This window comes from Cottoperca gobio, chromosome 6 (genome assembly GCF_900634415.1).
Source record: "Cottoperca gobio chromosome 6, fCotGob3.1, whole genome shotgun sequence".
Lineage (NCBI taxonomy): Eukaryota > Metazoa > Chordata > Actinopteri > Perciformes > Bovichtidae > Cottoperca > Cottoperca gobio.
This window is the reverse complement of record NC_041360.1, coordinates 25230432-25243197: the sequence shown is the minus strand read 5'-3', so window position 1 is coordinate 25243197 and position 12766 is coordinate 25230432. Positions and strand designations below refer to the sequence as shown.

Sequence of the window (12766 nt, the reverse complement as noted above, 5' to 3'; positions counted from 1 at the left end):
TCAGGGTGTTGAGAAACATGCTTACTGTGAGGGAGACACAAGAAGAAGAAGAAGAAGAAGAAGACGGGTTAATGCTCACCGTTAGATGTTACACAATCTCTCGTCTGCACCAAAACAGGACGTTTCAGAAAAGGTGTTTGTAGAATCAAATGCTGTATTTCCATATGAAACTAGGTTACATCGAAACAGAAGACGGGTGAAGACTGCGAGAAAAACATCAAAAAGACTCGCTGACATTTGTGATTTCAAGACATGAAAGGTTCCGTGCTGAAACAAGGCATCCAACATGCGGGGGGGTTTGGCATTTGCCAGAGAGCCCTGCTGCTCAGACGTGAAATTGCACAACACCAGGGGAGCAGGGTAAGCCTTACTACAGAATGAAGATGCACTGTGGGTATTAAAACCAGGGAGGAAATTGAGCTTGACTGCCAGCTGAAATAACACCATTCACGAGCAAATGACAATATTATGCCACGACGGCACGACTTGGAGAAATGGCTGAAAAGGTCAATTACCAAATATCAGCATTTGACTGGATGTGTAGCTGGTTGTTAATTTCCTGAGCGTCGTCGTCTTCGTCAGCCCGGCCTTGAACTGACTGCTACAACTACAGCGTCATTCCTACGACTGACACGTGACATCAGTACCGTCTGTGATTGAACCATACGATATAATTACTAATAAAAATGAAGTAATTATAAGTTACTACCTTAACAAAATTACTTTCCAAACGCCGCTCACCCTTCAATCCCTGCACATGTCAGTCCGGTTTCTATACAATGCACGTCCTAGTGTCACATCACATCCTGTCAACTGTGGAGTCGATGATCCACATCGGTACGTTCCAGAGTAAGAAGCTGACTCACTCTTTCACAACACGTTGACCAAATGTATTCCTGTTCCAGCGGTAATGCATTTCTTGTTTATGGAGCAGATTACTTGGATAGGTTCCCGTGCACTGTATCCAGAGTTAATGTGACACATTAGTTTAACGCCGAGTGTTGGAACTCATGAATGTGACTCAGTTGTTTCAGCGGGAACACTTGTGATATTATTATTATGGCTGCAGAGTGTCGTCCTCTGCCATCTGCTTTCAATTTGGGTTTTTAATTTCACAAACATCTCTTTTAGATTACACAAGTGACGGATGATATTTGGAGCTGTGACCTTTGTATTCTCTATCCGACAACAGTTTTTACTTTATAATGCAACGCTGGAAAGTTTCTCCGACTGTCTGCTTATGATAATATGATAATATGATAATATGATGATAATATGGAGATTCTGAGGTCATTCACTGCAGACTTTAATCTCAGAGAATACACTAATGTTTATCAGACATGTGTGAGTGCTTTCTCTTTAACTCATTAATGTCAAAGAATATTTCAAGTGTTTTTTCTTGTGAATTCAGAGTTTTTCTGGGAATATATAATATTTTTTAACCTACAATGGGCCTAATAAACCGTAGTAGATGTGGTTGGGCGGCGTGTTTGGTTGTCATGTTAATTCCCAAGGAGTCACAACTGAGGATAGGGAGGGTGGGACAAAGACCCCACTCAGATGAAATCCAGCCTCATGCCCACACACACACACACACACACACACACACACACACACACACACACACACACACACACACACACACACTAAGTGCAGCTGGACAGCTATTCATTGCTGTGAAGTGGAGGCTCTCGTTGGAGCAGAAAAGGTTCTTTCAGATTGGCCTGTGGTCAAACAGGGCGAACAGCTGCTGCCAGCCTGTACTGATGAGAGGTTCCTGCTGACGGGCAGCAAAAGACTCTCTCATCTCCATCAAGCCGACAAACGGAGCTATAATTGGCATATGGTCTATTCACATAACACAATATAGCAGGGTGGTCATTATCCCAAAGTCACAGATTAAATTCCTCAAACAATTAAAGCTTTAAAATCTTGCAAAGAGTTAGTGATGAAATGATCGTCAATTAATCAAAGATGTCCTGCTTTGACATCCTTAGAGAAAACATTTGATTTGATTTTCCCCATATAGACATTTAACAGTCAAAACAATAAAACTAAATAAATATCAACTGATGACTTGGCGATTAAGACAATCGTTAGTTGCAGCTCTATCTGATTGGTCTGTGGGCAACACACCGTTAGCAGGGTTGATTAGATCATAGATCCTCTCTTAACTGGATGTCCGGGAATCAAGCACCACAGCCAGAAATCATTCAGTCTCCTTGTGTAATTTTATTACATAATCCTCCAGTGAAGTTATAACACACATTTCTCATTTGGAGATCAACTGAGTCTCAACCCAAATGAAACTAGAAATGTAATCAAGCCTCAATCTCACACAATTAACTTTAGAATCAGAAAGAGAAGTCAAACCGCATGCTCGGGTCTGTGGATCAGAGAGACGGTCATGAAGCAGAATGTTTTTACAGGATGTATAAAGCTGGGAAGGGTAAATGGACACTAGGAATAACAAGTGATGTTGTGTTGTCACTTTACACAACATAGACTAAGTGATTCTGCTGTACTTGTGCCATGTGTATAAATAACAAGGTCACGAGACATGTTCACGTTCCCTCTTTGTGCTCTGCAGCCAATGAAGGCATCGTCAATTAAACCACTAAAAAGACCAGCAGGAATGTATGCACCTTACAACACTCATCCTGCAGGGGAGGGGAGGGGGTTGGTTCTCTGGACATTTCGCAGCAAATGTGGCTTTTGTGCGTTTCAAAATGTGTCTAAAGTCAACTCCTTTTAAACCTCCATTTATTTAGTTCTGCACAACATAGATGTGCAGAAGCACATGCATACAGCTCCACGCCAGCTACGGTCCGTGTGTCCTGTTGTCTTTGAGTTTAAGCTCAATCAGAACTAGCTCCTCCCACCACATGTATTTTAAATATGGGGATAACGGCGCACATTTTCCAACTGCGTCTCCTGAAATGGAGACATAACTGCACTCAGTTGTTCGAGACAGAAATGAAGAAGAAGAGAAGTAACTCTTGCTCACTTCCACACAGCCGGACAACGATGGATTGAAGTAGGTGTGAATGTTGGATCGTCCATTGCAGAAATTGGTCCTAACCGGACGTCTGAAAGGTGTGGGAGGAGGGTTTGGAGCTATTCCACCAACCAACAAGCAGTTCTGACTGAATGTACAGGAAGCTTAAGCCCTCCCTGCTGACCCCAATGTAAATCTCTCTGGATACGATCATCACGACATGAAGTAAAGCTGCAACCAACGATTACTTTCATAATCAATTAATCCGTCAATCGTTTCCAATAATCTAAAACATACACATCAAGCGTTCCTCAAATGAGCCAAAAAATAATACATTTACAACAATATGAAACCCAGAGAAGCAAAAGATTTAATTTAAGAAGCTTTAAGAATAAATGATCCAATTTACAAACAATTAATTGTCATCTGTCACGACTAACGGATTAATCCAGCAGTTGTTTCAGAACTGGCAGAACTTTGCAGAAGTCCAACACCATTCTCAAATCTTCATTGCTTATATTCAAAGTGGTGACCCTGTGGATGACACACGCTCACCCCTGTGAGAGTTTACTGGTGAGGACGCAGCCAGAGAGCATGTTGGGAGGATAACGTGATGAATTGAAGGGACAAATTCTAACAGACAGACTGAGGACTAAATGTCACCGGAGACAACAGGAGATGTGACCTTTACAGAAGAGGGGACGGCCGGCAGACTGCTGGCCTGACCGGAATGATAAAAGACACACACGTGAACACGCACACATTCAAACATACAATTCCTCTTAGAAATGCATGCACACACACACACACTCACTCACTCACTCACTCACTCACACACTCACACACTCACTCACTCACTCACTCACTCACTCACTCACTCACTCACTCACTCACTCACTCACTCACACACTCACTCACTCACTCACACACTCTCACACACACACACAGATCTATGTCCATTAACTACAAAAGAGAACAAATGAAAAGTCGGTTTCATTACGTATTAATGAAAACGAGAGTATACTTCGTATGATGAGGGAAAGCAACACAGCATTTGTGCTGACTGGTGTAAAGTCTTGAAACCTGGTGTTGAAATATGTTGGGCAAGTATCTAAAAGTAGAACTTTGACATTTCTAGATCACATGAATTATCACGCTTTTATAAATGGTCGAAATCAAGATATTTGAAAAATATGGGTAAATGCTATTATTGTGTGAGTTAAATGTCTTCCATATGTGCATATCTTTAATATTAAACTGCTTACGAGTTAATAGATAACCCAATACTTGATTGTTTGTGAGATACTTATCCTACTATATTTAGTCTTTTGGCAATATAATGAAATGTATAGAAAAAGCAGTCCCAAAGACTAAACTATAGTTTGATAAGAAAAACAAATATCAGCGAAATGGTTTGACACATTTTATTGATTTCGACTCCCACCAAAAAGAAATTCCAAATTTCAGATGCAGGCACAAATGGATGATTGTTACTACCACCATATTTCTGAAAAGGATGCCCAACAAGTGTTTGGTAGGTCGTACTGACAGATTACCTGCTGTAACTTTATCAAGAGTCCAAAATATTGTTGGAACAAAACGTATTTAACACAGAATATTGAGCAACTCTTAAAGACACATTTTGTTATCTTTGTCCACTGAATATGAAACAACGAAAGCTGACATCATTTTTGCATCATATGAACCTGAAAGGAACTTTTATACGAAGTTTACACAAACTGTTTGTAAGTGTGTTGCACGGGCTGTGTGAAGTCATCATCAGACACGTTGACAGTGAAGCTCTGAGACGCCTGTGCTGCGGTCTCACTTTGAGTTCCGACACTGTTCATCCAATGTGGATGTGAACACCCTCAAACGTTTAATATCGTTTCATTTGGAGAGCAGCGTGCAGTGAAAGAAGAGGACTGAAAGCATAAAGCCAAAGCTACACAGAAATGCTTTAAGAACATCAATGTTAATGTACTACGCTAGCCGAGTCCGAGTCAAGACCTCAATCCTGCAGCATTAGTGCGAAGACTTGAAAACATCTCAACAGCTGAACTGCATCTGTCCAAGCATGCATGATGCAGCGGTGAGTTCTACAGCTCACATATGGAGCTCAAATGTGTGTCCTTCAGTACGTCATTACCATGTGTCACTGAAGGACGCGGCTGACTCATGCCATTACTATGTATTTATTCACTTGTGAGATTCCAGTATTTAACAGTTTCTGTTTCATGTTTTAAGTCAAGTGCATGTGAATGGCTCCTCAACAGCTCAGTAGTTGTTAAGATGGAGCGTTGGTTCGGTATGGGAAATGAAAGAAGCAACGTGTGAGTAACACAAGACAAAGTTGGGCGCTCCTGCAGGTCGCCTGCATACTAACCTGAGGTGTAAGTCACTCCGACTCAGCTGCTCATCCCTGAAATGTTTGTTGGCAGGGCCGCTTAGGGAGCACCTCATAGCCTGGCTCGTGTGGCTGGCCCTGACTGATGGGGCTGTCTGAGTCTAACTACCTGCTCTGACCTTTGAGCAAGGTGGAGTGTAGCCAACATCTGTCACAACAGCAGTGGCTGGTACCAGGGCTCCAGACTCACCTTTCCACTGGTGGCACTGGTGCGACCAACTTTCATCATCAGTGATGTCTAAGTTGGAACTTCTCGTTGTCTGTCAATCACCGCCAGTCTCCTCCCCTCTCCTCGGTTAGCTTTTTAAAAGAATCGGCTATAGGCCGCTTCATTTTTGAAACACGGTAACAGCTGATGATTCAAGATTCAAAGGCTATATTATGCACGACAGCTACAGCGTGTTTGGTGATGTTATCTGCCGCTACGTGCACACGTTTAATAAGTACCGCGTACTTCAAAATCTGGTGCGAGCACAAGATACGAGCACACACAACGGTATTCGTGAGCTGAAAAGCATCATTGTGAGGGAGCACAAGTATGACCCTACCTGCGCGCTCATAAGACTTTGGAGGCAGGGATGGAACACACAGTGACTGATGTCTCCTTTCTGGCGGGGGCACCCATGATCATCATGCACTCGCATTAATCTGACCACATGAAACTTTTACTCGTTCACAGAAAAGATCACATATGGGACCATTTTGGTGGCGATCAGGCTGGTACGTTACTCTCTGTGCGTGTCACTTGTGTGTGCAGTGTCTCTGCTCAGGTTAAGGTTGTGTGTTGTTGTGTGTACATGTGTGGGTTCATAAGGTATGTATCTGCAAGTTTGTGTGTAAATGTAAACCGGGCAGGTTGACAGATCCATCCCTGTCCAGTGCTGCCCACACACTTAGATGTAATTATTGTGCGGCTCAAACTCATCTTCAACGTGAGAAGGAAACACAGACATAGCGAGTGTGTCGTCCAAGGACAGAGAGAGATAAGAGACTAACTCAAAATCTCTCATTTAAAATTCTGGAAATCTATTTTGGGTGTCAGTAGAAGTACTTGGAACGGATGTGAAGCAGGAACTGGTACTTTTTTACCTTATATGCAGAAGTATCAACAAAATGTGGAAATCCATCAAATCCACAGTCGCCTTAGGTGCTAAACATACAAACATTATAAATATACAACTTCATCCACAGTGACATCTGTGAATTATGCTTTACTCGTCTACGCCTCGTGAGAAGGACACTTGGGAGAGAACGACGGCAAGTTGGACTCAAAGTAACCGAGCGTTCAAGATCCAAGAGCGCATTATCTACATGAAGTCAAACACTAACAAAGGAAGATACAAAGTGTTGCGTTGTTACTGCTTTTAAATGTTACTTTGTATTCACAATACAATAATATTATCCGGAAAGAAACTTTATCTTATTTTCAGTTTGACCTTTAACGCTGGCAGAAAGTGCAGTAGCTTCGTCTTCGCCAGATACAAATTAAGTGGCAAGTCCTTTTGTTTATTTTATTGCTATGTGTTGGTTTAAATGTGTGCAGCTTTGTCCTCTTCAGTTTGTATTTATTATGTTTTCAATGTTTTGTTGTGGTTTTTCCACGTCTGTGATCTAAATGAAATGCAACAGACATATTGTGGAGCCCTGAAATGCATTGACGTCATTATCATTTTCCTTTTATGTCAATAAAGCAACTGGAAAAGAGAGAATGGGGGAGAGATTTATTTCATTTCTTTTTCTCTTTACTTGCTGGCTGATGGATAAGGCCGTTCCCTGGATGTGTGTCTTTCAAACAACAACTAAGATGCCGTGCGGGAGGCTGCAAAGGCTGACACAATCTGTCAAACAACCTTTCATTTTTAATTATTTTCCACAACCACAGAGAATAAAAGTAATTAAAGAAAACAAACATATGGAACATCAACATAAAGTAAATACAAAGAATGAATGACATTCTCTCTCCCTACCCCAGGCTTAATCTAGCTCTGCTCAACAAGCCACTAATGTAAACACAGATATCTGCTTAATACACACACACACACACACACACACACACACACACACACACACACAGTAGGCCTACGCCCACGCGCTGAGCAAACCGTCCACTTCATGAATATCAATACAGAATGTACAGGGCCACCTGCTGTACACAATACAAAGGCCATTTGCAAGGGAAAAGATCAGAAGCACGGCTACCGTACAGTTCCTAAATACACACAGCGTGCCATCAGCAGTCCAAAAGAAGCAACACCACATTACTTACCCTCCATTCCACTGAAGCATCCACTGGAGCCCCCAACACACTAACAAAGCCTTTTCTTCTTTTAAATAAAAATATAAAAATCACAGGAGAGAAAGTGAGATACTTTTTGTATCCCTCTTCCACCAGAAATCAAGATAATGTTTCTCCACTGGCCGTCCACAATCCATAGAGCAATCTGAGCAGCAGCTAGCTGTCTTTCATAGAGCACATTTACGGAGTGGGGGGCCCCCGGTCTGGCTTGTTTTTCTTGATTGGCTGCTTTCTGTGAGTGACAGCAGGCCGACGCAATTGTGAGGCAGCTCTGTTCTGCTTTCCCTCTAGTAACCCGGCAGAAAGAAATACAAGGGGGGTGGGGTGGGGGGGGGGTGTCTGTACATAGCAGTCTAACCAATCAATAACATGGATTTTAATGAAGGGGGCGGGGCAGGTGCTCCTTAGCCTCCTCCTGCAGGGGTAACCATGACAACCCCTAAATGACCCTACAGCAGAATTGATGGAGGAGCCTCCTCTGTGCAGGTTTACAGACGGCCATGATTATTGTACTGGAAATATTTTGTATTTAACTCGAGAGCCTTTATAAGAATGCCTTCTGTTTTTAAAGCAACTGCTTTAGATACGCACATTTACTCCCAGCATCAAGCCTTCCAGATGGCCACGGAGCAGCTTTAATGGAGGACGTGGGGGTTAAGTGCCTTGCTCTAGAGCCCCTCAGCAGTAGCTGGTGAAACATTATCATTAGCTTTCACCGGACACAGGATTTCCCTCTCGATCCATTGATTAGATCAAGTGACCTTCTAGTCAAAAGGCACTTTCTTTCCTTCTTCAGCTCGCTGAGATACTAGACAAGGATGGAAGCGAGCCCAGTGAAATTAAATGGCTGACGAGGTTAGCTGCAGTTTCATGTTAGCGTTTCAACATGATGATGACAAATGCAGTGATTTCCGCTACGAGATGCCGCTGAACTGATTCAATTATCACTGTGCTTCCTTGAAGAATCACCAAGAGGAACGATCATGCAACCGTCTCCTCCACCACCCACAAACCTGTCATGTACCCCTTTCTCTAGAAGGCAACTCTGATATGAGGATGTAAATTCATTTTCACCTTCATTTCACAGCACAATCAGGAATCAAAGTGAGAATTAAATGTTTTTGGAAGACGGGGCTCTCTCGAAACCTCCATAATTCATTCCTCCTTTCTCTAGAAGACCTATAATTTGAATACAATCACGCAACAGAGAAATGAGACGTTTTCTTTGTTTCATCAGGGAGAAAGAGATTTCCAAATCACAAGCTTTCCTTTTGTTGCAAATCCACCATAATGGCCTGCCCTTTAAATCCACCATCAAATACTCTCCAAGCAGACAGAACTGTATCAGCCAAATAATATTCTGTCCATACCACGCAGCCCCGGGTGTTAATCATATTCAAGCTCATTCTGCAAGCTCCCCAAAAACTCTTTTCATCAGTAGCCAAGCACACATAATGATTATGGCTTAGGGAGTATGCCAAGAACAGTGATGTTTTCATTCCTCACCTCGCCCATCCACAGCAGAGGGTCCAACTCATCTGACTAATTGACACCAGTCCACTGCAGTCTGTTGGTTTACGTCGTTGGTCCCATCGAGCTCTCTAATCATTTATCAATGCTACTGTCAGGCCTCTTACTTACTATGTTGTTAGGCAATAATATCATCCAGTCAAGCAGGGATTTCACAGCAACCAGGCATGAATCTCAACTTAATGAGCTATATAAACAAAAGGAAACAAATATATTTAACTCAAAAAGATCCAGAACTAGATGATGCACATAATGAAATGTAGTTTAAACCAAAGGGCTGCAGCGTTTCTCCTCTGTGGCCCTGGTGGGCATCAACCGTACTGAAGTACTTGAGTTTGCTTAAAGACACGTAATAATATCCATAGCAAGTGGGGTGAGCATGCAGAGCAACAGAATGACCTCACCTCCCAAGCCTATGATCATTAAAACTCAAGAGTCTGAGCTCTGTTACTGTTGGCACGGGCTGTGGACCGCTGAAGTTATGGATGGCAGCGGCAAATGGCCTGGGAGCTGGTCCTGTGTGCTGAATAGTTTCACAACCAGCCTTACATCCATATATGGAGATTTTGAATACCAGTAAAATACCAGTAAAATGATTTTAGATGATGTAAAACGTTTCCAGGTTTTTCTACTGAATAGTGAAGTCTGAACGGCCTGGTCCTACAGCGCCGGACAGCTATCAATGGTTAAACTGAATAATACATTTATTTTGAGTAGATTATTTTAGTTATCAGTGTAGTCGGGTTCAAATTTGTAATATTTTTTTTGTTATAAATCATATAAAGAGTTACATAATAAAAAGGCAAATGGAAATACATTGGCTGCAGTCCTACCTGGGATGTTCAATTAACTTGGCAATACATTGTGAATAAACAATACCTTCCTTTTGGCGGACGCTTTCCAATAACCATTCAGTATCAAGAGTCTCCAATCAGAATGAAAACGTAATACCAATAGTGGTGGTGAGTGAGAAACTCATTGAAACAACAGCTTCACAACCAGGTTCAAGTTTCCTCTCTTTTAATTCAATATTGGATGTGAAACTGAGTGTACAAGCTTCATTGAGAGATGTTTCCAGATTGCGCATCTGTTGGGGGAGGAATTAGGGTCAGAGGTCATGATCCATGAGAATACAATAGTGTCTCTTTCTTGGGATATGAGATAAAGTCCTTACTGAAGATCCTTTATCTAAAATAAGCTTTCTTTTTGGCTTGTTCCAGTTCCAGCCACTATCTGAGCTCAAGAGACAGAAATAGCAGAATCAGCAGTTACCACAGAAACCCGATCACTCTGCCGTTTTGCCGTTCTTACGGGGGTTACCACAGCAACAGAGACAACTGGTTGCCGTCAGAGTGCCGTTTGGCTTTCATCGAATGGACATTTGCACCTCATTCTGCTCATATAAACAGATACAACACAAAAGACCTAGAGCTTCCTCAGCGAGACGGTTCAAAGCCCATTAGCTGATTATCCCTGCATTGAAAGATGGCTTTCAAGATCTTGTCAGACAACAGGCAAAATATTATCCAGCTTAAAAAATAACATAATGGCCACTGATGAAATAGCACTTATACAACGTTGGAGAGATATACGCATTATAAGTGATAGAAGGTATGGCCTACAGCAATCCTCCCACCATCAAACATACTTCCAATTGCCAATTCCATTTCCCTGAGCTCATCCTTATCAGCAGCCATACTGTTAGCAATCTAACATTCATCTTACACAAAAATAGCCTGGTCTACAGTTGGTGTTCAGGTTTCCACCGGAGCATGTGGACAAGCCTCACTCTCTTTTAGACTGGGGACACCCAAGAAGACTTTCAAAATCCTCATCGAGTTTGAAATTCCACAGCATCACTCATGTAACAGTTCATATTACACAATGTTTAGGATCCAAACTGTGAATATGCTCCCAGCAGATGATCGGAAAACAATGGTTTCACGTTCACAATGACATCAGTGTAGATCAGTATTAATAATATGCGTGTCAATGCAACATGGTTATGGATTAATATGGACTTAAATAGAGTACAGTTATTATTCATTATTTGTATAGAACAGGGCTGGAAGAGGGATGTGTTCAATACAGTGGTATCTTTGAAAGCAGTGCTAAAAGGTAAACCAGACTCAAAGAATGACGTTTATTGTAGGACAGGGACTCCAAACTGTTATCCATACATCATCATCAACCATCATACAGCCAGCTCACCTCACTGTGAAACTTCTTTTCTCTGGCTTCTGGTCATCTCTCTACTATTTGCTCCCTAATAAAAAAGGCATACAATGCCCCAAAATACTCAAATGTGTTTGCAGTGGCTCAGACACCTGTGAGTAAATTAATGTGGTTTGGGCTGATTATATACATTCATCACACACAACTCATAATCTCTCAAGAGCCAGGAGATAGTCCAGACAATCCGAAACAGGCCAGGGTGAACAAAGGCCAACGAGAAAATTGAAAGACTGGGGTTCAAATTAATAGTTTTTTGTAGACACCAAAACACCAAGGCATATCTCTTGTAAGTGAAAACAATAAAGCTCATTCTGATTCTGATCCACCATGCGAAAGTGCTGCTACAAGACACTTAACCACGAGAAGTTACAAACACATTGTTCTAAAACTGACCATGCAATCTAACAAGATCAAAGAACTATCACATTAAAAGTGCCCTTTCATTCATTCATGTGTAGTGCTACTGACATGGGCACTGCTTAGAGAGCTTCCAATGCATGCTCCCATCCATCCATCCATCCATCCATCCTACTGCTATCGGGTCGTGGGGGCAGCAGCTCCAGTAGTGAACCCCAAACTCCCCTTCTCTGGGCCACATCCTCCAGCTCCGACTGGGGGATCCCGAGGCGTTCCCAGTGAGGAGATATAATCTCTCCACCGAGTCCTGGGTCTTCCCCGGGGTCTCCTCCCAGCTGGACGTACCTGGAACACCTCCCTAGGGAGGCGCCCAGGTGGCTCCTTACTAGATGAACCACCTCAACTGCTTGCATGCATGCTCCCTGAATAAGTAATATCCAGTGTGAGCTTATAATATGCTATAACTGTGGTAAAAAACATAGAACAAACTCCGTGCTTTATTTTTATACCAACAGCACCATCATAGTACTCTGGAGTTCACAAACCCCAATGCACCCCTCCACCTCAGCATCCAACAACGTATTAAACTAATAGCAACACTAACAAAAAGAGTGCCATGTCACTGGTGGTCCCTTCAATGATAATAAAATCTCATTTCCTCTAAGACAATTTGATATTAAAAAATCAATAGCCCCAGGGCTGCAGTACGGACTGGGCTCAGGTGCATTTTGTTGAAATACTTTAAATCACTGGTTTGTATCCGAACTGAAGTTTTTGTAATAGGTTATTCACCTCTGTCTCCCTTTCTGTCACTGTTCATTGTGTACTAATGATAAAGTTTAAATTACTATAAAAAGAAAGAATCAATACTGCCACAGGCAGGAATAAAATCTTGTACCACCCAGGAAACTGCAAGTACTGACCTCTATATTGATAAAGTGTA

The 12766-nt window shown here is 42.1% G+C and overlaps 1 protein-coding gene across 1 annotated transcript in view; it reads right to left on the bottom strand.

Annotated features, from left to right (window-relative positions):
- LOC115009448 (suppressor of tumorigenicity 7 protein homolog) overlaps window positions 1–12766 on the bottom strand; it is a 37143-nt gene that overhangs the window by 6238 nt on the left and 18139 nt on the right. Inside the window, 1 exon segment of the mRNA XM_029433409.1 lies at window positions 1–24. This exon segment is cut by the window's left edge and continues 59 nt beyond it. Coding sequence (XP_029289269.1) covers window positions 1–24 — 24 coding nt within the window.